This window comes from Triticum urartu, chromosome 5A (assembly GCF_056163025.1).
Source record: "Triticum urartu cultivar PI428250 chromosome 5A, HENAU_Tu73, whole genome shotgun sequence".
Lineage (NCBI taxonomy): Eukaryota > Viridiplantae > Streptophyta > Magnoliopsida > Poales > Poaceae > Triticum > Triticum urartu.
The window spans coordinates 674,748,892-674,775,239 of NC_141877.1; the positions used below are offsets into that span (position 1 = coordinate 674,748,892).

Consider the following 26,348-nt stretch of genomic DNA (forward strand, 5'->3'; position numbering starts at 1 on the left):
CAGTCTGCCGGGATCAAACAGGAAATTTTCTTGGCTCATCCGCAATGGTTTTCAGGGGTATTACTAACCCAGCGATGCTAGAAGCGGTTGCATGCCATGAAGCTTTGGCTCTTGCTCTCGATTTATCTCCAACTAGAGTGGTCATCGCATGTGATTGCAAGGCAGTTGTACAAGAGATCAAGACTGGCACGGAAGAAATATATAGCGCAATCATTAAGGAGATCGTGGGACGATCCAAGGAATTCACAAGTTGTGAGATCATTTTTGAAGATCTAGTTTCGACGATCTCAACGTGAGAAATCCAATGGTGAAAAAGGTTAGGTAGTTGGACGCAAATCTACGAAAAAAGGGAAACTCCTAGATAGGGACTAATAACGTATATGCAGTGACCTTTGCAAGGGGTGCCCCTTAATTATTTCGTCTGTATGACACCTATGGGCGTCAAACATGGAAGGCTACGCCTAAAAGATTGGGAAAATGGGCTAGCCCACTCTGGCACGAACGCTTTTTTGTTTTTTCTCTTTGATTTTTAAGTTGGTTTTTCCAACAAAAAAGTATGTTGTATTTTTATGGAGCTAAATATTTGAAAACCTATAAAAAAGTAAAAACATATTGCAGAAAATTATATTAAAATGTTCAGCATATCTAGAAAAAGTTCACCGTATATTAAAAAATGTACATCATATAATTAAAAAATGTTTAATATATATAACAAAAAATGTTCATCATATACAAAAAAATCAAGATGTATTAAAAAGCCCATGAAAACCCAAAAGGGAAAAAATATGGAAAGGAGAAATTATAAAATTAAAAATGGAGAAAAAACCAAAACCCAAACATAACACAGAAAACCAAAAGAAAATAGAAAAAACCACCTCTTTGAGTGACAACAAAAAAGGAAACAAAGCCAGAACACAGATGACTAGGCTCTTCATCCTTGCGACATAGCTCAGCTGCTTCAGACTGATGGTTACCTTGCTTTTTAGCTGTGTGAAAGCCATTCATCTGATCCTCGAAGTTCGCATGTCTTTGCTGATTTCCAGTAGATTGCTCACTGGGTTCCTTACAAAATTGCATCGAGCCGCTGCAGAAAACGGATAAATTTTTCCAAGCTTCAGATTTTGTTTTCTTAGCCCTTTCCAATGCTTTATCAGCTTTATGGCAATAGCAAAAAGGGCAATCAAAATAGCCAGAGTCATCGAAAGTCACCGATGAACCAAAACAGGTCGCATGGGCGGCTAAGAAGCAGCTGGAACATTTCAGCAACTGCCCATCTTTACCGCATTTCACACATGAGTCCTGTTCCGTCAAGCTTTCTGAACTTTCCAACGGAGTGCTGCCGCAAAGAGACTCTAGCCTACCATACATTGTATTCATTATGTTTCTGCCATCAGGTGACTCTTGATCAACTTTGTCAGTACAACTGACTGCCAGCTCTTCGCCATTCTGAACATCCAAACCTTGAGCTGCGCAATTACCTGCAAACTCATTTATTTAGTGATGATGGAACGAAAATATAAGCATGTGCTTTATCACGAAATACAAAGTATTTAATTTACCTATCACAGACTTGATGGGTGTCTCAAAGCCAGTCACTGGTGACTTCTGGTTCTGCCATTTGCTAGTCTGTGCATCAACGAGCTCTGAATGTGCCTCCTTCAGCTCAAACTCCTCAAGATTCTTCATGCTGATAGGAGATGGTTCTAAGGGGCCTAAAAAAGGTATGTCGCATTCTGTCAGCACGTTTCGTGAAGATATGTTTTCTTAAAGAAGCTTATGTTTACTAATAGGATATTCAACAAATTCGGAAACTTATATGTTACAGATTGTTTGTAGAAGCTAGTTTTGAAAGCAAAGTTTCCCTAAGCTCAAGAACTCTGTATATCTGCCGTGAAAATATAGTATACTACCTTTCTATACATTTTGTTCTAAATATTCACATAAAAGCAATGGTCAAAGTTGCACACAGAAGTTTGTGCCCATACTACAAACATATATTTGTCGAAAGGTAATCAAAACATATTTGACTCAAATCATGTAAGGTGGGGTTTTAAAGAGAGAAATATTCTCAAAAAAATGATGAAAGAAAAGATGACAAAAACCCAGGAAAATCGGAAAGACAGAATATTCATATCATGATGAGTAATCGTGAACTATCTGACACTCATTGAGATGGAATATTTGATCTCTGGTTTGCTTTTGAGTTTGATGGTGAAGTGGTGAACAGAACTTTTCTATAAAATTACTAACAAAACTATATAATTAGTAATTTAACAGCACATTTCCCATGTTAACTTTTCATCATAAATCATTAACCATTAAAAGTTAAAAAGTAAGATAAATTGGCGCTCTTATAATTATTGCAATTATCTCAACGGAAGATGTCTTTTGGAAATATGATGATACTAACATCCTATATGAAACATTTTTTTGGCAGGAAAATGTGTGTGTGCCACTGTGCTCGTTTTACTTAGTGCAAAACATAACGTACTTACCATTCTTCTGGGAACTAAAAGGTGTCTCAAAGCCCAGTGGTGACATTTGTTTCTGGTATCTGTCAAGAGCAGCGCGCCAAACCTCCTCCCATGCATGTTTCTGACCCTCCACTGTACGTCATCACAAACATTAAAAGATAAACACAGAGCAAATCAATCTACATCGACATCCTGTGTATTTGCACTTACCAGGTCGTCCAAAGGCCAGAACCATGGCAGCCTTTGATGGTGGTTTTCCCTGTCTAAAAAGAAAAGAAAATTACATTGCAGAAACTCAAATAACTGTTGAGACTTAGAAGTAATAACTCACTTAAGATCTGCATTTATTAATATATGTGCATACAACTGCGCATGCTGTTCATCGGTGAACGCTTCGTGCGCCAAAGCTTCACAGGTGTTCTTAAGTGAACTCCCAGGTGTCCTCACACCCTAACAATTATGATAAAAATCATGTTAATATATAAGAAAATAATTTCTGAAAGAAAAAGCTCTTCAGAAGGGAAGGAACCAGACCATGTAGGAGGGAAGTGATGGATGAGCAAACACACCTGCATGGCACACAGAGAGTGATGGAAAGAGGGGGAAGGGGATTACCTCGGTATCTGGAACAGCTTGAGATCCGGCATACGGTTTCCATTCAGGAGCCTGAATCTCCTCTGATGAATCTGTCAGTGCTCGCTCTGCAAACAAAAGGCTCTCTGTATTATATCAGCTTGACTGATTTCGAGCAAGGTAAGCGGCCAAGATTCAATTTCACAATCTAGCCAATGCAAGGCAGGAATCCAATCTCGGGTAAATACTAACATCAGTAGCCCAAATTTTGGCAGGCTGTAAAAGCCCCTATTTTGAACCCAAAGTATATACGAATTTGAAAGAAAAAAGAGGGGCGGCGAAGGTGACTTGGGCACGTGAGCAAGCACATGAAAATCACAAACTCGCTGCATAAGCAATGGATTGAGGGGATCAAACACAAATTGAAAGGAGAAGCCAGGTAGCTGGCGTCTCCGTACCTAGAGGAGGAGGGTTGCGTACGGGGCGTGGGGCGGACTTTGCTGGTGGTTTTCCCTGGCTACAAAGAAGATACAATTAAATTGGAGAAACTCACATAACTGCTGAGACTTGCAAGTAGTAATAACTCACGTAAGATCTGCATTGACTAGTATCTGTGCATCCAACTGTGCATGCAGTTCATAGGCGAATGCTTTATGCGTCAAAGCTTCACGGGTGCTCTTAACCCAACTTACAGGTGTCGTCACATGCTAACAATTATGATAAACATGTCAATACATTACCACTAACCACAACAAGTATGACAAACCATGTCAGTATTAAAAATACAATCTAAAAAATAAAAATAGTTCGTCGGTAGCGAGGGAGCCAGACCATGCATGTGAGAGGGAAGTGAAGCACGTGTACCGCAGTTTCTGGAAGAGCTTGAGATCTGACATAAGGTTTCCACTCAGGGCTCTGAATCTCCTCTGGTGAATTTGGCAGTGCTCCCTCTGCAAACAAAAAGGTTCTCTGTATTATATCGACTTGACTGATTTCGAGCAAGGTAAGTGACCAAGATTCAATTCACAATCTAGCCAATGCAAGGCAGGAATCCAATCTCAGGTAAATACTAACACCAGTAGCCCAAATTTTGGCAGGCTGTAAAAGCCCCTATTTCGAACCCAAAGTATATACGAATTTGAAAGAAAAAAGAGGGGCAGCAAAATCACAAACTCACGTTCCGCATCGTACGTATTGTGTGGAGCCCCAGAGGCGACTCGACTGAGGGGCTCACAAACTCACGCTCTGCACCCTAGAGCCTAGACCCTAGGCGTCTCGATTGAGGGGCTTGAGCCCCAGAGGAAACGGATGAAAATATTGTGTGGAGCCATGGTCCGTACATCTACAGGCAGCATATACCTGGAAATGTGCACAGCGCGTATCAGAAAAATTGGCGGGAGCGATCAAGAACTACTTATCACGCTAACATTTACTAATAAAACCTACTGCATGCCCACAATATAGGCTATAAAAAATCCCCTCGTCGATGCAATGGCTGTCTCCAGTGCACCCAGATCAGTCTACATTTTTATGTTCGCCTCCACCGTGGTGTTTTTCCTGGCATGGTGCCCTGACCAACTACATAGCTACATGATTCCTTTTTCTTTTAAATGCTACAGATTAGCACACCAAAATATTGCGCGCTGACTATTTGTATATATATACTCCCTCCGTTCCTAAATATTTATCTTTCTAAAGGTTTCAACAAGTCTATATACATACGGAGCAAAATGAGTGAATCTACACTCTAAAATATGTCTATATACATCCGTATGTGATAACCATTTGAAATATCTAGAAAGACAAATACTCTTTGGCCTCTATTAAAGATGAAGAAACTATGTGTCAGATGTCAGATAAAGTAAAAGAAAAGACAATTCTAATGCAAAAAATTTGTAGATTTAGATGGGCATAGCAAAACATTTTCGGAGACCAGAGGGTTTAGAGTCATGCATCAGTGTGTCACAAAAATACAGCATAAGGATGCGGTCTGTGCAAAAACATGAAGTTTGGCTGTGTTTCTACAAATTTGAATGACCTTTTGACCCCGGCTGCATGGTTTTTGTGCAACATGCAAATATCATGGACAGATGGATCAAGGCAAACAGTAGAAGATCAAGGAAATTTGGATGCTGACAATGGTGCCGAGCCGAGCCTAGGGGAATTTGAATGCTGACAATGTACATGAAAACGGTACAAGATGGAACGGTGCTGAACTTCCCCTCTCGGAAACGGAAGGGGGGCGACGCCGGCCGTACCTTGAGGAGGGGGAGGAGGGCCGCGAAACGGCGTAAACCCTAGCTTGCGCGGGGTGACGGGCGGGCGGCGCGCGGGATCCGGCCGAGCGGGGCCGGCGCGCGGCGTCGCGGCGGTGGCCGGCGTTGATTCTCCCAGGTCGACGGCTGCCGCATGGGCCATCGGATGAGGGGTGGAGTGGAGCGGGGGAGGAGAGTGGGGTTTGAAATTGGGTGACGGGACTCTAACGAACGCGACGGCCGACCTTTTTTTCGCTAACGGAAATAGATTTTTTTTGAGAGAAGCTAACGGAAATAGATTAGAGAGAAGACGACGGTGGGAGATGAAAGGGGGAGAAGGGCCTGGGCTGGGCTGCACCGCATCATCTGTTCGAGCAGCGCCGGCGGATGTCATTCGGCCCGATAGCTGAAACCACGTTCCCCTCGGAAAAAATAAACTCCCAACATTTGGCTAATTTTTTTAAGGACAGTAAAACTGACGGTGTGCCGGCACCCATCTCGAGGACGAGCAGGAATTAAATTTGGGGATGCTTGATACGTCTCCAACGTATCTATAATTTTTGATTACTCCATTCTATATTATCTTCTGTTTTGAACATTATTAGGCTTTATTATTCACTTTTATATTATTTTTGGGACTAACCTATTAACCGGAGCCCAGTCCAGAATTGTTGTTTTTTGCCTATTTCAGAGTTTCGCAGAAAAAGAATATCAAACGGAGTCCAAACGAAATGAAACCTTCGGGAACGTGATTTTTGGAACGAACATGATCCAGGAGACTTGGACCCTACGTAAAGCAACCAACAGGGAAGCCACGAGGTAGGGGGGCGCGCCTTCCACCCTTGTGGGCCCCCTGTTGCTCCACCGACATACTCCTTCCTCCTATATATATACCTACGTACCCCCAAACGATCAAATACGGAGCCAAAAACCTAATTCCACCGCCGCAACCTTCTGTACCCATGAGATCCCATCTTGGGGCCTGTTCCGGAGCTCCGCCGGAAGGGGCATCGATCACGGAGGGCTTCTACATCAACACCATAGCCTCTCCGATGATGTGTGAGTAGTTTACCTCAGACCTTTGGGTCCATAGTTATTAGCTAGATGGCTTCTTCTCTCTTTTTGGATCTCAATACAATGTTCTCCCCCTCTCTCGTGGAGATCTATTCGATGTAATCTTCTTTTGCGGTGTGTTTGTTGAGACCGATGAATTGTGGGTTTATGATCAAGTTTATCTAAGAACAATATTTGAATCTTCTGAATTCTTTTATGTATGATTGGTTATCTTTGCAAGTCTCTTCGAATTATCAGTTTGGTTTGGCCTACTAGATTGATCTTTCTTGCAATGGGAGAAGTGCTTGGCTTTGGGTTCAATCTTGCGGTGTCCTTTTCCAGTGACAGCAGGGGCAGCAAGGCACGTATTGTATTGTTGCCATCGAGGATAACAAGATGGGATTTTTATCATATTGCATGAGTTTATCCCTCTACATCATGTCATCTTGCTTAAAGCGTTACTCTGTTCTTATGAACTTAATACTCTAGATGCATGCTGGATAGCGGGCGATGTGTGGAGTAATAGTAGTAGATGCAGGCAGGAGTCGGTGTACTTGTCTCGGACGTGATGCCTATATACATGATCATACCTAGATATTCTCATAACTATGCTCAATTCTGTCAATTGCTCAACAGTAATTTGTTCACCCACCGTAAAATACCTATGCTCTTGAGAGAAGCCACTAGTGAAACCTATGGCCCCCGGGTCTATTTTCCATCATATTAATCTTCCAACACTTAGCTATTTTCATTGCCTTTTATTTTACTTTGCATCTTTATCATAAAAATACCAAAAATATTATCTTATCATATCTATCATATCTCACTCTCATAAGTGACCGTGTAGGGATTGACAACCCCTTATCGCATTGGTTGCGAGGATTTATTTGTTTTGTGTAGGTGCGAGGGACTCACGCGTAGCCTCCTACTGGATTGATACCTTGGTTCTCAAAAACTGAGGAAAATACTTACGCTACTTTGCTGCATCACCCTTTTCTCTTCAAGGAAAAACCAACACAGTGCTCAAGAGGTAGCAATCCTCCTTTGAGGCCTTCGCTTTGAAGAGACGATTTTGCTGCATCGCTGAGTTGATCTACCAGGAATTGGGTGGAGAGCCGCGAGATGGAAGAAGAGAGTAGAGATTTTTCCACGGAAATAGGGCGGACAACTACAAAAGTGCGGGCTCCGCCTTCCTTTTGGGTGGGCCAAAGGTGTTAGAGTCTGACGTGTCTCGTGTACGGACTCCCGCAAAGCCCCTCCCCTGTTTCACTAGTAGAAAAAGGGCCTTCAGTCCCGGTTCATAAGGGCCTTTAGTCCCAGTTCTGGAACCGGGACTAAAGGGTCGGTACTAATGCCTCTCCCTTTAGTCCCGGTTCCGGTTCTGGAACCGGGACTAAAGGGTCGGTACTAATGCCTCTCCCTTTAGTCCCGGTTCAATCCAGAACTGGGACTAAAGGGCGCGGCCACGTGGAGCTCCACCTTTAGTCCCGGTTGGTAACACCAACCGGGACTAAAGGAAATTTTATGGTTTTTTTTGATTTTTTTTGGTTTTTAAATTTCTGAATTATTTTAACCTCTAGTCTGTAATCACCACCCCTCATCACTTCTCAATTTATCCTCTAATCACCCCTCATAATTCCAAATCATCTAACTTCTCGAACGGTCACCCATCCTCCCACTCCCCCAGTCTGAGCACGCTTAACTTCCGGGTTCTATTCTCCCTCGCTCCAAGTCTGCACTTGTTGTTTTCCTGACAATACTAAGATGTCAATCCTATTAACCTTCAGGAATTTTGCTTGAGCATGAAGTGACACATTTCATAGTTTTATTTTGAAACTATTGTTTTAAAAAACAATAATTATTTAGTAACACTAATATTTCTTGAATAATTAGTTTGACCATTGTTTGACCACAGTTTGACCATAGTTTGACCAGATTTGACCAAAATTGAAATAACTGAAATAATTATTTAGTAACACTAATATTCTAGAATAATTAGTTTGACCATTGTTTGACCACAGTTTGCCCACTGTTTGAATTTTTTCGATTTTTTCACTCTAGATCTTAAAAGCCCCGTAACTTTTTTCTATTAGGTTTTTGAGGATTTTGAAAATGTTTAATGGGGTGCCCCCAGTTAAATTCGGATGTAACTTTTCGAGTAGATGATTTTTCATATAAAAAACTTTTTCATCCGAGTTAGTATGCAAAAGTTATGCCCATTTTTACAAATTTCAGAGAGATTTTGCAAATAAAGTCAAAATTCACATTTGCAAATTTTCCCAACAACTAGACCACATATCACATGGGAAACTTATTTTCTTTTATTTTTTTGACATTTCCATCATTTTCTTTTATTTTTTTTAAACTGAAAAGGCGATCCACCGGGGGGGGGGGGGGGTAGAGTTTGAAAATGGGACCTTTAGTACCGGTTCGTGGCACGAACCGGGACTAAAGGTCTCAACCCCATTAGTCCCGGTTCGTGCCTCAAACCGGGACTAAAGGTCTAATCTTTAGTCCCGGTTTGAGGCACGAACCGGGACCAATGGTTGTGGGCCAGGAGCGAGGCCCATTGGTCCCGGTTCATCCCACCAACCGGGACCAAAAGGTCCAGATGAACCGGGACCAATGGCCCACGTGGCCCGGCCGGCCCCCTGGGCTCACGAACCGGGACCAATGCCCGCATTGGTCCCGATTCTGAACTGAACCGGGACTAATGGGCTGACCCGGCCTGGACCAAAGCCCTGTTTTCTACTAGTGTTTGGTCCCGGTTTACATGAATATTGTCATCTGGACAGCTTCACGGATGGATGGGGTCGGCATTGGATGCTTTCCGCGGTCCGAACAACTGTATCCAATTGTATGCGAACGGTTTGAGGGTCGGTGTTGTAGATGCCCTTAGCTCGGGCATGAACATGTACGTATGTCAATTTGGATGCTGGCTAGATTGCCCTAAGAGCATCTCCAATTGAAGATGCAAATTTGGAGATGTAAAAGAGGAGATATAAAAATGTACATCTCCAAAAAGTGCTTTTTTACATCTCCAAAAAGAGGCAACTCCAACAAGTGATGCATATTGGAGATGTAAAACTGCAACTCCAATAGATGATGCAAAAACTAGTGGGCGGCGGCTGAACGGCGTCGCGGCGTGATTCGGGGCGGTGCCGTGGGGCAACGGCGAGGAAGCGGCGGTAGTGCGGTGTGACTCGGGGTGGCGCCGTCGGGGCAACGGCGGCTGTGCGTGGCGGTAGCGGAGGAGCGTCGGAGGGGTGGCGGGGGTGGTAAATCGTGACGACGACGACGCAAATCTGGGCGGTGAAGCAGCGGCAGAGGAGCGGTGATTTGAGGCAGAGAAAGGAGGAGGAGCGGCATAGGAGTGGTGAAGGGGCTGTGGTTGCGTGAATCGGGGCGGCGGAGTAGCCGCGGCTGCGGCGAGGTGGGTCAGACCACCGACGGCGATGGAGGAGGCCGCGGGGTCTCCGGCTTCGGCCATGGTGGCAGCGGTTGCGCGGGAGCCAACTGAAGGCCGGTTGACGCACGGCTAGCGTTTTTACATCTATAGTAGGTGCTTTACTGAATCCAACCTTCCGCATGGCGCGGCTTTTACGTGCATTTGAATCGACGATGGGTATTGCGTGGTTTTCCGGCTTATATTGCGCCTAAGTATAGTAATGTCTGTGAGATCAAATGTTCATGCGCTATGGTTTTGGACTCGTTTTTATAGGACGTGGCTAGACGTCGCCTGCGTGCTCGATGGGGCGTTTGGGCGCACCTTCCATACAATCTAAGTACAGTTCAATTACACGCATCACATACTAAAACAGGAAAATCACCTGATCTTCGTGTCTGCTCGCGCTCTCCTGCCCCGTGATTCCTCAGGAATATCCCACATGCATGCATTAATTGGGGTTTCAATTTTTTTAAAGGCATAACTTTTGATTCGAGCGTCGAAATTTCAAACCGTTTTCACCGTTGGGTTTCCCGCGACGGATTCTTCAAAACTAGATCCCATTTGAGTAGGTTTCGACGAACTTTTTTTGAGCAACTTCAGGTGCAACGGAGAAAACTTTAGTGGTATAGGAAAGCAACTCCTTGTTTTTGGCATAGTAGAAATGCCTATTAGGTTGGTTTGTGTAAAAACGAAAAGATCTAGCGAAACATGAGGCGTCTTAGTGCTACATGCAAAGCAACTTCACTGCACTATGTATACCTGTGAATTTTGCTGACATTATCCCAATTTGTCTATCGTGATTGCTCAGTTGCCTGTCATTGGTCGTTAGTGGCCTATGGTTGAGTCTCTGTTACCTACAAATACTATGAAATTGACTACCATTTATGACCAATTGCTTGCTATTGGTAATTAGTTGTCCATTATTGCTGCTCAGTTGCCAATCGTTGATCATTAGTTGCCTATGGTTGAGTCTCGGTTGCCCACAAATACTCTGAAATTGCCTACCATTGATGCTCAGTTGCTTGCTAATGGTAATTAGTTGCCTACCATTGCTGCTCAGATGTTTATCGTTGATCGTCACTTGCCTACAGTTGAGTCTCAGTTGCCTACAAATACTATGAAATTGCTTACCATTGATGCTCAGTTTCTTGCTAGTGATAATTAGTTGCCTACCACTGATGCTCTGTTACCTAACTTTGCAAATTAGTTGTCTACAAATAATGTGAAGTTGTTTATCATTGTTTTTCTAAGTTGCCTACGAACATTATGAAGTTTAGTTGCCTACCAGTGACGCTTAGTTGCCTGCTACTACTATTTTAGTTGCCTATAATACATTGAAAAGTTGTCCATTAGTGTTGCTAAGTTGCCTATCTATGAAACTATGTTTCTTACAATACCAAAAATTCTTGCATGCAACTAAGGATGATGTGAAGCAAGTGGCTAGTCATGACAGGCAATTTGGATAATGTTAGTCCACTTCAAAAACTAAGCTGCCTACAATACTATCAACTTGGAGGCAAAACAAGTTCGAAAAAGTGCCATAGCACCCGGGTGCCCCGGCACCCCCTAGTACAGTGCGTTTGAGCCATTATAAGATTCCCACACGAGTCTGACTACTTAGACAGCTTTTGCAGTGGGTGATAGAGATGACTTGAGCATTAGCAACAAATTAATCCATCACGACCTCAAGCATTAGCAACAAATTAATCCATCACGACCTCAAGCTGTGATAGCATTAGCAACAAATTAATCCATCACGACCTCAAGCTGTGGGAAGGGAGGCACCTTTTCGATGGAGACAGAGATGACTTGACAGCACTATTGTAGGTGCTTCCTGTCCATTTTTTTTGCATGCGGTGACAGAACTTGTCATGGTCTTAGAGATCCCTGCCTACGTGAATAGTACAGATTCCCAGCATATAGGTAGGTCGTTGTCCAGCCCGTGATTCAAAAACAGCAAAAATAACCAACGCAGGACATCACATGTCACTGTTCAATCTTTGTCTCTCTCTCTCTCTCGCACCACATGCACATGCAAAACCAGTCTTGGTCTAGAGAGAGGCAGTGCTTGACTAGACCCAGATTTGTTTGTTTTCTATCCTTATTCTTGGGCTTAACGAGGCAACGAAGCTGCAACGAAATCATTGGCTACAGTGAAGCACACACATCTCGAAGTGCCATATTCTGAATGAATGGTGCAGATAAGGGGGTGCCTGGGCACCCGGGATCTAAAAGTCCAGTCTCAAACAAGTTATGGAAGTATATTTGCTAGTTATGGTAGGAAACTTAGAGGTGAAGCTAGTTAACTTGGTAGTTATGGTTGTCAACTTCAAAGGGATTTTTGATGATAGGTAGTCATATTACACAAACTAACAAGAAGTTGTTTTCCTGTAGCACTAAAATTGCTTCCGTAGCACCCAAAGTTGCACGTAAAAAAAATTAGTCAAAACATACTCATATATGATCTAGTTTTGAAGAGCTCGTCGCGGAGAACCTAGCGGTGAAAACTGATCTTAATTTTGATGTTCCGTTCAAAAGTTATAGCTTTTTAAAATTTTAAAAATACAAATTAAATGCATGCAGATTTATATTTTTCTAACACATGAAGTCACTGGACGTTCTTTGCAGCTCTCATTTGTGAAGAGAATTCACGGGATGATGCCCTCATGAAAAGAGTTTAAGTGTGTTAGGGTCTTAGGGACCATGTGGTAGGTGACAGAGAGGGAGACAAGGGTGTGCGCTCGCTTCAACATAATAGCACAGCTGCACTTTTAAGTATTTAGTTTTCTTTATTGCTTCGGTGGTCTCGGTGGTCGAGATTACAGGGGATATCTCGAGTGTATATACTAGCTAACCTGGCCAACCAGTAGTCCTACTCGCTCATGGTTTAGGAAACTTACACGAACACATGCATATACACGTACACGAAACGGACACGGACAAGCAGTCGTGTTTAATCCTAATAATATCCACCTCATCAGCGTCCCTGTTGTACCGTCTCCCCTCTCCCACTCCATTGACCCCAACCAGCACCACTCGCCTCCGACACATATCGACCTAGATGTCGTCTGCTTCCCAAAAATATCTCACCCCCAGCAACACCCCAACCCTATGTTGCGCCGCCGCATACCCCCAACACCAGTCACAAAACCCAACAGTCGATCACTCGTAGGGTGGAGAGGCAGGAGCACCGAATAGATCTGCAGAAATCTGCATGTACTTGTGTTACTGTATATTGTATGGGTTATGCTTTACAATGTGTTAGTACTTATGGAAGCATATATGTTTCGAGGTTACAGATTAGTTGCATACTACTCCCTCTGTTCCAAAATAAAGTTAGTACAAAGTTGAGTCATCTATTTTGGAACGGAGGCCCGTGCACTTGCACGGGCTAGGTTATAACAATGCATTAGCTAACCATTTAGAAGAATATTGCGATGAATATAGAGACTTGGTGATATGCTCTTGAAAGTTTAATTAGTTAACACTACAATTTGTTTTGTAACATGTGCATCGTCAGTAGTTGCCTAATTATACTTCATTCTACAACAGATGCAAGAACCAAGATCTTAAAATTGTTTAGGCATCCTCAAGAAGAAGCAATATTTCTACAACTAATATAGCCCGAAGGATAAATATTAGAAATTGATAGTTTCATTTACTTAATTAATAGTTCTCATATGGTTCCTTTTCATGGCGTTCGAATTAAGCATATCTTTTTATAAAGCCCACAATAATAATTGTATAAAGGATATCAAAACATCTATATGAGCTTCATTCTTTTTGTAGCAGACTTTGTCACACAAACACGTGCCCACAGGGAAACCAAAAGAAAAGAATAGAACGAACATACACAATAGAAACTTGAAAAGTTTTACATGTAATAGTGGTATTTGTCATTTCTTTTATCCACTCAAGAACCATCTGAATTTACCCCATGTCTATGCTACACTGTTTTTGTCTGTATGACCCTGCATCCATTCATCAAATAATTGAAAGAGTACCGCATGAGCTACCAAATTGCCTTTCTCTCACAAAAAGGATGCGGTATTATCTATATCTTATTCCTGTCACCCAAGATGCATCTGGAAAGTGATCCAAGTTAGTAACTAAAGCGTTCATGTAGTGATTTAATGTTGTACATAGATAATCTAAGATGCAATTTGATAACAATCAGAATTTATTTATTTAATTATTAATTAAAAACCACCAATTATCCTACAACATAACAGGATAATAACCTTTCTAAGAAAGCTGCCAGGTCATTTTACACATGGAAGGATAGTTCTTGCATTTGTTCACTTTCCTAATAAGTCAAAGTGCTGCATAAAATAGAAAGCACATTGATTAACGTAATTGAAAATTACTATAATTGTGGGTTAGAAATAGTACTAAATGTTATGACCATGTAGAACAATATAAAATGGTAGTTTTCTTTAATATAGTATTATTAATGGATGATGAACAAGTATTAATACGTATATGAACAATGTCATACATACAACAAAACAACCCAACAAGCATGAGCTATCAATTCCATCCATGTTTGTGTGTTGACTAACACATGGGTTCTTGATACATATCATTATGTATTATCCTAGTACGTCCTCCGTCCAGAATTAGTTGCCGATCAAACAAATGTATCTAGATATATTTCAGTACTAGATACATCCTGTTGAGTGCATACTAATCCTGGGCGGAGGGAGTTGAAATTATGAAAGATAGTACGCAGTGTACAATACTTTTAGTTTGTAATTGATATTGGAGTCGTCCTTTCGCATGCCAGACTTACACTGCAAAATCAGGGCAACATACTTCTGTTTTCTTGCAAATGGAATGGCTAATAACTGAATATATACAAAGATAATATTGCTTATAATATTCTCTCTATCCTAGTCATACCAGGTATACAAAATAGTGTACATTAAATCTTGATCATATAGCAATACATGTTTCATACTGTCACTATAATTAATGAAACTGTTATGTCCGAAATCAATATCAATCTTAGCACCCTTGTACGTCGTGAGACCTCTTCATTCCAATGCAAAGATGCTTAGATGAGGTGCTAAGTACATTAAATGCCATAGCAACTCAACTCCCCAATGCAGAGGTGCTTTACTTGTTGTTGCTAAGCACACTTTATTTAATGAGTTAACACCTAAAGTCTTTCATGCATTGGTCAAATTGTTTCATTTAAGTGGTTTCGCGCTTGGCATTGGTTCTTTTTGGGGTCACCAATGTACTTTCTCCCCTCCTTAAATGTTGCGCCATATCATTTTTTTTCACTTATGTGGCATGCTTAGCACCTGTCCATGATGGAGCACCGGGAAGAGCAATAGATTGGACGTAGCTCCTGTAGCATGTGTATCTGCTAATTAAGATAAAGATACATGGGAAGATCGAAGTCCACCAGGAAACCGTAGTCTAGCACCTGGGCATAGGGCTGCTAGTGTACCCGACCATGGAGCCAGTACACGGTGGTGTACAACATGCAGTGCCGCGCGCATCATCGCTCGCATTACGTGCAGCAGCTCATGCTTCCTTCCTCGAGAAGGTCGTGGCAGCCCTTTGGGTTGATTTTGGCAGAGGTACCACATGTTCTTCCATGCTGAGTCGCAAAAGTCTGTGTACCGGTCGCAGATCGGCCGAAATCACTGTTCTGACCTTCTCGACGATCTTTGTCACCAACTGAACTTGACATAAAAGTATTTCACAATCTGACTCTTTTAGAAACGTCACAGACCGCGACGTTTCTGCTTCACATAGAAACGTCGAGCTAGCTAGTGTTGCTACTTTATATGAAAACGCCAAGATATCTAGCGTTTTTTTTCCACATGAAAATGCCAACCACTTTGACGTTTCTTCCCTATATGGCAACGCCATTGGCGTTGGCGTTTCATACGTGGCATAAAGAAATAGTACCAACTACCTGCAAGAATTGATGAATGCATGCATGCATGGTTCCTGTAGCTAGCTAGTGGTAGTGGGCTTGCATGCACGAGTTGGTGGGTGTGCTGGCGCCTCCTGGCCAGCAATGCCACTAGCCCGCACGCTCAGTCTCTTCTTTTTTTAACAAAGTTCTCTTTCTTCTGTACTCTCTAGTCTTCTAGTCTGAAGACGTATAGGAGCTAGTGCATGCATGCATGGATGGGTTGTTAAATGACCGGACAGAGGTGGTCGATTTCTTTACCGTACTCTACTCCATCTCTCTACCTGTCCTATTCAAGCTAGCTCTCCTATTCAAGCTAGCTCGCCAGCTAGAAACGCCAAAGCTAATGGCGTTTGGGCCTGGGCAGCAACGCCAGGCATGTTGGCTTTTCTATGTGGAACAAAAGCGCGAGATATCTCGGCGTTTTTATATGAAGCAATAAAGCTAGCTAGCTCGGCGTTTTCATGTGAAGTAGAAACGTCAAAAGGTCAGAACAGTGATTTCGGCCTCGCAGATCGGCTGCTGCTGCGCTACGATGACACCGGCCGGCTAGATTCGTTCGGTCGTTTCCAACGCTATCCTACACGGTTGCAGTTCACCCTGCAGTCTGCCTGGCTTAGTTGACCTCAGCGCTCACATGCAGTCTCCCTGATCGAACGTGTGCGCCTGATCTTTGCAGCTAGAGGATATACTTCTCGAAGCAGCCGGAAACAATAAAAATCGAGAAGACGACGGCCGCGTGACATGGAGAGACAAGTAAGAGAGAGGTCGAGGAGAGATTGGTTTCTGTGACGAGCGTGGAGAAAGAGGAGAGAGGTAGTGGAGAGATTGATTTTTTTTTTTGCTTGCAAAAGAGAGATTGTTTTTTTACAGGGTGCAAAGAGATTGATAATTTGATGATGCTTTGAACGAACTCTAGGGAAGATCTCGATGGTAATAACTCGGTCCCACCAAAAATTAGTGGCTCTTAATTTCTAATTAACGTGTGAATTTTTTGGGCGTGCCAAAAAGGTATAGATAGATAGATATACATATACATATATATGTATATTTTTTAGAATCATAGATATATATATATATGTAGATAGATAGATTAATTACCCAAGCGGGCCTTATTTCAGCGCTAATATGGAACTTCCTCCATCCCATAATACTCCTACACTAAGGCCAGTCATAATGGGGAGTAACTTAGACTAGTGTCATGCATACGACACTAGTCTTTGTTACTACCTTCATTATGAAAAGTAAAATAGCAGTAGTATCATAGATAATTATATTTATTACATTGTAGACTCATTTTGCTTTGAGCGGTGTTATGTTTACAGTAACATATTATGTTATCCAAACTTCTCTCTCCTCATTAACTATACGCCATGTAAGCAAACTTGTCTTGAAATACGCTATGTTACTTGTTAAGTTACTTTCACTATGATTAACCCAAAGTATAATCGCTCTTGTGTTGTTTTTTCTCGAATGCGCATAAGCTATCATATATTAAAGAAGGAGCTGCAAAGAAGCCAGATACAACGCCTTTCGGCCATTTCCATGCCAATCACAAAGATTAATATCCACGTTCACCCAACACACCCACCAGGCTAACTATGATACATGCTATACGTAGGCCAACCTCATACCGAAGGCAACGAGGCAAGCCACATAGCAACCAGGCCACGTCACAACCGATGCCGGAGACCTCTACGATAAGACCAAGACTCGAGGACAACGCAGACCAACGTACCCCACCCAATGCGCCAAGAAGAAGTCGGCAAGTGAACGGCAGGGCCTGAGCAGACCTAAAGACGGCGTCGTCCAGAGGGCGCTAGCGATAGTGTTATGGGACGGAAGGAGTAGTTTTTTTGGGGTGAGTCCTACACTAAAGTATGTGAAAATTCTAAACCAACGGAGTTTTACAGGCGTATTACGTGGTCTCTTCGTTAACCAATCTTCAACCCCTCTCCCTCCCTGATTTTCAGGGGGGCGTGGGCCCCTCATTATGATTTCCTCCAATCAAATGGTCCCAGCTAAAGCCTTCCCGTAAAAGTCCGTTGTCCTGTGTCCGTGTGCGAAAATTCTAACCCAACGGACTCTTACGGGCATATTACGGGGTTTGTTCGTTAACTAATCTCCACCCCCCCCCCCCCCCCCAACCCTATTTTCTGGGGATGTGGGCCCCGCATCATTCTTTCTTCCAATCAAAAGGATCCAGCTAATCTTCCCCGTAAAAGCCCGTTGTCATGTGTCCGTGCGTGTAGCAAAGCTCGTCCGTGTGTGTAGCAAAGCTCCTAAAGTATGGGACGGCGCGCATTCATAAGTACGGGACAGCGCACGCGCATTCATTCATAGGTCCAACAATGGGTGAGTCACTTGGTATAAAAGCATGGCCACGCCGCGCATTCTAAGCACAAAGAGTTGTGTAGGGCTTGGCTAAGAACCGTTGCAAAGCAAGCAACCAATGCATGTGCCTGCAACGGTGGCTTCACTGTACAGCATGCAAATGGAGGTCGTCTACCTTGGCGTAGCTCTGGTATCCTTGTGTATCGCGCTTCTTTCCAGGCGCGCACGCAGGTGGCCGGCGTCGAACGAGGCGCCGGGGCCGTGGCGGCTGCCGGTGATCGGCAGCCTGCACCACCTCGTCGGGCAGCTGCCCCACCGCGCGATGCGCGACCTAGCGCGGCGTCACGGGCCGGTGATGCTCCTCCGGCTCGGGGAGGTGCCCACGCTGGTAGTGTCGTCCCCGGAGGCCGCCCGCGAGGTGATGAAGACCCACGACATGCTGTTCGCGACGCGGCCCCTCAACTCCACCATGAGCGTGCTCACCAACGGCGGCCGGGACATCGTGTTCGCGCCCTACGGCGACCACTGGCGGCAGCTCCGGAAGATCGCCGTCCTGGAGCTCTTGTCGCCGGGGCGGGTCCTGTCCTTCCGCGCCATCCGCGAGGAGGAAATCGCCGCCATGCTCCACGATGTCGCCGACGCCGCGGCGGCCGCGCGCCCCGTGGAGCTGCACGCGTGCCTCTCCGTGGTCGTCTCCAACATCACGGTGCGCGCCGTCATGGGTGACTACAGGTTCAAGTAGCGCGAGGAGTTACCGAAAAAAGATTTCCCCCCGCTTTGTATTCCAAAGCACCAATACCAATACAGAGCATACGCTGGGGCGAGCAGCACAACAAGCCAAAAAAAAAAGAAAAAGAAACAATGCCAACACCGGCAGCTCGACAGACGTGAATGACCTACAACCGCTGCGCCCTCCGGAATCTACCCACTACAATCCTAGGCTCCGATCCTCCGTGAACCAAGCAGCACCTCCAGGAAGGAAACGACGCCGACGACGCTGCTGCCCGGACGAATCCTAGGGTTTCCCCCGGCACACGGAGGGTAGAGGGGAATGAAGACCACCGACACCCTCCAGGGAGGAATGGTGGCACCCGCAGGCGTCACCGCATCGGAGCCGGAAGATCCGGCAAGGATTTCTCCTAACTCCAAGCGCCCCCCCCCCCCCCCCGCCCAACCGGATCAAAGCCAACCAACCAGCTCACCGCCCACCAGCATGCGCCACCGCGATCGCAACGCCACCCACGCCGCCTCACTAAGATCGCCACCACGAGGCCAAGAGAACGAGGAGAGGAGGCGTTGGACGACGGGAGCAGCAGCGCCGTAGCCGCGCGGGAGGGAACCACCTCCTCCCCCGTCGTGTAGGAGGCTCGAGCCTTCGGCACCGTCGCGGTCGCCGTCCGGACGCAGCAGCAGGGCATACCAGGCCACCCTGGCCCGGCCAGGCCCGAATCAGGCCCGCTAAGCCCCGCCGGCCACGCTGCAGCAGGGCAGCGCCAGCACCCCAACGCCCATCGCCGCTCCCCCGCCTCCTGGGAGCCACGCCGTCGACCTGCCCCGCCGTCGGCCCGCCCAGACCCAGATGGGGCCCGAAGGACCCAGATCTGGGCCGAGCGGGCGCCGCCTAGCCGCGCCGCCGCGCTACCCCGCCGCCAACGGCGATGCCGCCGTCCAGCCGATCTCCCGCGCCGCGCCAGGAAGCCCCGCCGCCATGCCGGACCGCCGCCGCCTAGGGAACACCCCCCGGCGCCCTCCGCCCCGCGCTGGAGAGCAACCGAGAGGGGAAAGGCCAGGGGCCGTCGCCACCAGCGTCGCCCGGGCAAGGCCCGACGGCGAACGCTGGCGACGGCGGCGGGAAGGGGGGGAATAAGGGGGAGCTGGCGGAGGAGGAGCCGGGGCGCGGCCGGTCGCCCGCGAGGGCGACGCGGTCGCGAGAGCCCAAGGGGAGGAGTTCATCCGCGCGCTCCACCGCTCCCAGAAGCTCACCGCGGGGTTCAACCCGGCGGACCTGTGGCCTTCGTCCCGGCTTGCCGGCTGGCTCGGCGGGGGCTTGCGCCGCGCCAAGGAGATCCGCGCTACCAGGAACGGCATCCTCGACACCATCATCCGGGAGCGACTCGAGAGGACGACTGAAGGTGGCGGAGGCGAGAACAAGGACCATCACCTGATGGATATGCTGCTAAGCATGCACAAGGAGGGCAGGCTCGACATGGACACCGTCAAAAACATCATCTTCGTAAGTAGCCAGAGACTCTTTAACTAGCTATACACCAGAAGCTCCCATGCATCCTCTCAGTCTCAGCAAACAAGAACGGTCAAATAACAATAAAATGTGCAGTAGCTAGTCAAATACTATGCAACTGTAAATTGTAATTGGGTTCGCGCGCGCATGCACGTAGGACATATTCAGCGCTGGCAGCGAGACGACAGTCATAGAGTGGGCGATGGCAGAGCTGATGAGGAACCCAGAGGCGATGCACAAGGCCACGGCCGAGGTGCGGCGAGCCCTGGAGGCCCGTGGCAGCGTAGAGGAGCACGCCCTCGGCAAGCTCCCGTACCTACAGCTGGTAATCCGGGAGGCGCTGCGGCTGCACGCGCCCACGCCGCTGCTCATCCCGCGGGAGTGCCGGGAGCCATGCCAGGTGCTCGGCTACGATGTGCCGCGGGGAACGCAGGTGTTTGTCAACGCATGGGCAATAGCACGCGACGGGCGGTACTGGCCCGACGTGCCGGAGCGGTTCGAGGGCGAGGGCGCCGTGGACTTCAGGGGCAACGACTTCTCCTTCCTGCCATTCGGCTCCGGCCGGAGGATGTGCCCGGGGATGGCATTCGGCCTCGCCATCATCGAGCTCACGCTCGTGAGCCTGCTGTTTCACTTTGACTGGGTGGTCTTGCCGGGTGCGGTGGGCAAGCTCGACATAAACCCCAAATTTATTCCATATGAATCCACCATACCTTCCTATATGCGGTATCTATCTGCCGTTTCAAGTAAATTTGTATGTGCCAAACTCCAAACCTTCAAATGAAATTCTGTTTTGTATGCTTGAATAGCTCATGTATCAACTAGGGCTGTATATATCTTCCATGTTAGGTGGGTTATTCTCAAGATGAGTGGACTCCGCTCATCATTCACGAGAACATGGCCGGTAACCGGGATGCCCAGTCCCATGCTCAAATCAAATCAAATTAATTGCAAACAAAACTCCCCCAGGACTGTTGTTAGTTGGAGGCACCCGTTGTTTCGGACAAGACATAGATTGATGCTTGTTGGTGGTGGAAGAGTATAAACTTTACCATTTTGTTTGGGAACCGAATGTGTGTAGCATGGAATATATCGAGATCTCTTGGTTGTTATGTTGACAATGAAAGTATACCACCCAAAAGTACGTACTGATGGCACTATACGATATGGTATGTTGTGTATCTCAGGTGAACCAACAACGTTGAATGAGGCACTTGATGATCCAAGGTGGAAGAAAGCCATGGATGAAGAATATTCTGCACTCATGAAAAATAAAACCTGGCATCAATGTGTATGCAAAGCTTTAGCACCAACATCTTGTTCAATGCGTCAATGTGTGTGACGCTTTCTTTCATGATTTAGCTTGTCGAAAGGAAGGAGCAAGGAATCAAGCCTGAATTCTCACCAGACCTTAAGGTGATCTTGTTGCTTCTGGTTCGCATGGGAATGAAAAACTGTAAACCTGCACTCACTCCATTGTCCTCTTCAGAAAGACTCTCAGCTTATGAAGGGGATCCTCTTCAAGAGATAGAAAGTACAAGGTATAGAAGCATTGTCGGAGCATTACAGTACTTGACACTTACACGTCCAGATATCTCATTTGTTGTTAACAAAGTCTGTCAGTATCTGCATGCTCCTACCACTGCACACTGGTCAGCTGTCAAGAGGATTGTGAGATATGTAAAACACACTGTGAGCTTGGGCCTTAATTTCAGGCGTTCTAATTCTACACTTGTCAGTGCATTTTCTGATGCTGATTGGGCAGGTTGTAGTGATGACAGAAAATCAACCGGAAGCTTTGCAGTCTTCTTTGGGTCCAACCTCATCTCCCGGTGTGCAAGAAAGCATGCAACAGTATCAAGGTCAAGTACAGAGGCTGAGTATAAATCTTTGGCAAATGCCACTGCAGAGATTATTTGGTTAGAGTCACTACTTGAGGAACTGGGAGTTAAGTTAAATCGTGTCTCATGTCTTTGGTGTGACAACTTAGGTGCAACATACTTATCTGCAAATCCTGTATTTCATGCCAGAACAAAACATATTGAAATAGACTTTCACTTTGTACGTGAAAGAGTTGCAGACAAGAAACTTGAGATACGGTTCATCCCTTCCAAAGATCAAGTAGCCGATGGATTTACCAAGGCACTGCCATCAAAACCATTTGAAGAATTCAAGAGGAATCTGAACCTAGGATAGTTGATATTAAGGGAGGGTGTTAGAATTTATGTTTATCTTTACTTGTAATCTCAACCAACCATATCTTCTTCTCCCTCTCTCCCGTAGCTATCTAGGAGATCTCATTGTAACGACCTGGTCACATGCGATTGGTTCCCTCTTGCTTGTAAGCCATGAAGGAAATATGCCCTAGAGGCAATAATAAAGTTATTACTTATTTCCTTATATCATGATAAATGTTTATTATTCATGCTAGAATTGTATTAACCGGAAACATAATACATGTGTGAATACATAGACAAACAGAGTGTCACTAGTATGCCTCTACTAGACTAGCTCGTTGATCAAAGATGATTATGTTTTCTAACCATAGACAAAGAGTTGTTATTTGATTAACGGGATCACATCATTAGGTGAATGATCTGATTGACATGACCCATTCCATTAGCTTAGCACCCGATCGTTTAGTATGTTGCTATTGCTTTCTTCATGACATATACATGTTCCTATGACTATGAGATTATGCAACTCCCGTTTACCGGAGGAACACTTTGTGTGCTACCAAACGTCACAACGTAAATGGCTGATTATAAAGGTGCTCTACAGGTGTCTCCAAAGGTACATGTTGGGTTGGCGTATTTCGAGATTAGGATTTGTCACTCCGATTGTCGAAGAGGTATCTCTGGGCCCTCTCGGTAATGCACATCACATAAGCCTTGCAAGCATTGCAACTAATGAGTTAGTTGTGAGATGATGTATTACGGAACGAGTAAAGAGACTTGCCGGTAACGAGATTGAACTAGGTATTGAGATACCGACGATCGAATCTCGGGCAAGTAACATACCGATGACAAAAGGAACAACGTATGTTGTTATGCGGTCTGACCGATAAAAGATCTTCGTAGAATATGTAGGAGCCAATATGAGCATCCAGGTTCCGCTATTGGTTATTGACCGGAGACGTGTCTCAGTCATGTCTACATTGTTCTCGAACCCGTAGGGTCCGCACGCTTAAGGTTTCGATGACAGTTATATTATGAGTTTATGAGTTTTGATGTACCGAAGTTTGTTCGGAGTCCCGGATGTGATCACAGACATGACGAGGAGTCTCGAAATGGTCGAGACATAAAGATTGATATATTGGAAGCCTATATTTGTGTTGGGTTTCGTAGTAATTTCCAAAATTTTCCTACGCTCACACAAGATCAAAGTGATGCATAGCAACGAGATGGGGAGAGTGTGATCTACGTACCCTTGTAGATCGACAACGGAAGCGTTTGGTTAATGTAGTCGTACGTCTCCACGGCCCGACCGATCAAGCACCGAAACTACGGCACCTCCGAGTTCTAGCACACGTTCAGCTCGATGACGATCCCCGGACTCCGATCCAGCAAAGTGTCGGGGAAGAGTTCCGTCAGCACGATGGCGTGGTGACGATCTTGATGTACTACTGCTGCAGGGCTTCGCCTAAGCACCGCTACAATATTATCGAGGACTATGGTGGAAGGGGGCACCGCACACGGCTAAGAATATGATCACGTGGATCAACTTGTGTTTCTCTGGGGTGCCCCTGCCTCCGTATATAAAGGCTCAAGGGGGGGGGTGCGGCCGGCCTAGGAGAGGCGCGCTAGGAGGAGTCCTACTCCCTCTGGGAGTAGGATTCCCCCCCCCCCCAATCCTAGTTGGAATAGGATTCGCGGAGGGGGGGAAAAGAGAGAGGGGGGCCGGCCCCCTCTCCTTGTCCTATTCGGACCAAGGGAGGGGAGGGGCGCGCGGCCCATCTTGGGCTGCCCCTTCTCTTTTCCACTAAGGCCCACTTAGGCCCATATAGCTCCCGGGGGTTCCGGTAACCTCCCGGTACTCCGGTAAAATCCCGATTTCACCCGGAACACTTCCGATATCCAAACATAGGCTTCCAATATATCAATCTTTATGTCTCGACCATTTCGAGACTCCTCGTCATGTCCGTGATCACATCCGGGACTCTGAACAACCTTTGGTACATCAAAATGCATAAACTCATAATATAACTGTCATCGTAACCTTAAGCGTGCGGACCCTACGGGTTCGAGAACAATGTAGACATGACCGAGACACGTCTCCGGTCAATAACCAATAGCGGAACCTGGATGCTCATATTGGCTCCTACGTATTCTACGAAGATCTTTTATCGGTCAGACCGCATAACAACATACGTTGTTCCCTTTGTCATCGGTATGTTACTTGCCCGAGATTCGATCGTCGGTATCCCATACCTAGTTCAATCTCGTCACCGGCAAGTCTCTTTACTCGTTCTGTAATACATCATCCCGCAACTAACTCATTAGTTACAATGCTTGCAAGGCTTTAAGTGATGTGCATTACCGAGAGGGCCCAGAGATACCTCTTCGACAATCGGAGTGACAAATCCTAATCTCGAAATACGCCAACCCAACATGTACCTTTGGAGACACCTGTAGAGCTCCTTTATAATCACCCAGTTATGTTGTGACGTTTGGTAGCACACAAAGTGTTCCTCTGGCAAACGGGAGTTGCATAATCTCATAGTCATAGGAACATGTATAAGTCATGAAGAAAGCAATAGCAACATACTAAACGATCGGGTGCTAAGCTAATGGAATGGGTCATGTCAATCAGATCATTCAACTAATGATGTGATCCTGTTAATCAAATGACAACTCTTTGTCCATGGTTAGGAAACATAACCATCTTTGATTAACAAGCTAGTCTAGTAGAGGCATACTAGTGACACTCTGTTTGTCTATGTATTCACACATGTATTATGTTTCCGGTTAATACAATTCTAGCATGAATAATAAACTTTTATCATGATATAAGAAAATAAATAATAACTTTATTATTGCCTCTAGGGCATATTTCCTTCAATTTGGATATCGGAAGTGTTCCGGGTGAAATCGGGATTTTACCGGAGTACCGGGAGGTTACCGGAACCCCCCGGGAGGTTACCGGAACCCCCCGGGAGGTATATGGGCCTTAGTGGGCTTTAGTGGAAGAGAGGAGAGGTGGCCAGGGCTGGGCCGCGCGCCCCTCCCCTCCTAGTCCGAATAGGACAAGGAGAGGGGGCCGGCGCCCCCCTTCCTTCTCTCTCTCCTCTTTCCCCCCTCCCGAATCCTATTCCAACTAGGAAAGGGGGGGAATCCTACTCCCGAAGGGAGTAGGACTCCTCCTGGCGCGCCCTCCCTGGCCGGCCGCACCCCCCCCTTTGATCCTTTATATACGGAGGCAGGGGGCACCCCTAGACACACAAGTTGATCCACGTGATCATATTCTTAGCCGTGTGTGGTGCCCCCTTCCACCATAGTCCTCGATAATATTGTAGCGGTGCTTAGGCGAAGCCCTGCGACGGTAGTACATCAAGATCGTCACCACGCCGTCGTGCTGACGGAACTCTTCCCCGACACTTTGCTGGATCGGAGTCCGGGGATCGTCATCGAGCTGAACGTGTGCTAGAACTCGGAGGTGCCGTAGTTTCGGTGCTTGATCGGTCGAGCCGTGAAGACGTAAGACTACATCAACCACGTTGTGCTAACGCTTCCGTTGTCGATCTACAAGGGTACGTAGATCACACTCTCCCCTCTCGTTGCTATGCATCACCATGATCTTGCGTGTGCGTAGGAATTTTTTTGAAATTACTACGAAACCCAACAAGCCAAGGCATGGCTGTTTGCCCATATCAATATAAATCAAACGCATCTCCTCATCGAGGAGTAGGAACGCTTCCCAATCTAACAAATTGTAATTGGGTTCGCGCGGATGCACGCAGGACATATTCATCGCCGGCAGCGAGACGACAGTAATAGAGTGGGCGATGGCAGAGCTGATGAGGAACCCAGAGGCGATGCAC

At 45.9% G+C, this 26,348-nt stretch overlaps 2 protein-coding genes and 1 pseudogene across 2 annotated transcripts; 1 reads left to right on the forward strand and 2 right to left on the reverse strand.

Moving 5' to 3' along the window:
• Window positions 1-728: 728 nt before the first annotated feature.
• LOC125507623 (uncharacterized) lies at window positions 729-3,417 on the reverse strand. Its single transcript, XM_087524863.1, has 7 exons — window positions 3,396-3,417; window positions 3,090-3,175; window positions 2,806-2,924; window positions 2,685-2,737; window positions 2,496-2,606; window positions 1,560-1,712; window positions 729-1,478 (listed from the first exon to the last, which is right to left on the reverse strand). The coding sequence occupies exons 1-7, from the start codon at window positions 3,415-3,417 to the stop codon at window positions 808-810; spliced, it is 1,215 nt and encodes a 404-aa protein (XP_087380989.1). The 3' UTR covers window positions 729-807.
• A 14,743-nt stretch (window positions 3,418-18,160) lies between these two features.
• LOC125507624 (dolabradiene monooxygenase-like) lies at window positions 18,161-22,504 on the forward strand. The gene is made up of 5 exons (XM_087524864.1): window positions 18,161-18,801; window positions 20,002-20,302; window positions 20,466-20,964; window positions 21,496-21,599; window positions 21,671-22,504. Exons 1-5 carry the CDS (start codon window positions 18,188-18,190, stop codon window positions 22,502-22,504), a joined length of 2,352 nt encoding a protein of 783 aa, XP_087380990.1. The 5' UTR covers window positions 18,161-18,187.
• On the reverse strand, window positions 18,831-19,487 carry LOC147973988 (uncharacterized; annotated as a pseudogene).
• Window positions 22,505-26,348: the final 3,844 nt, after the last annotated feature.

What these genes read in the sequence shown, in the direction of transcription:
- LOC125507624 (XM_087524864.1), top strand. Translation starts at nt 18,188, where the DNA reads ATGCATGTGCCTGCAACGGTGGCTTCACTGTACAGCATGCAAATGGAG. An exon ending in GCCGTCATGGGTGACTACAG is followed by an intron (nt 18,802 to 20,001) that starts GTTCAAGTAGCG and finishes CGCGGTCGCGAG; the next exon opens with AGCCCAAGGGGAGGAGTTCA. An exon ending in ATAAAACCTGGCATCAATGT is followed by an intron (nt 21,600 to 21,670) that starts GTATGCAAAGCT and finishes TTCATGATTTAG; the next exon opens with CTTGTCGAAAGGAAGGAGCA.
- LOC125507623 (XM_087524863.1), bottom strand. Translation starts at nt 3,417, where the DNA reads ATGTGCTTGCTCACGTGCCCAA. An exon ending in TTTTAGTTCCCAGAAGAATG is followed by an intron (nt 1,713 to 2,495) that starts GTAAGTACGTTA and finishes TACCTTTTTTAG; the next exon opens with GCCCCTTAGAACCATCTCCT. An exon ending in ACCCATCAAGTCTGTGATAG is followed by an intron (nt 1,479 to 1,559) that starts GTAAATTAAATA and finishes ATGAGTTTGCAG; the next exon opens with GTAATTGCGCAGCTCAAGGT.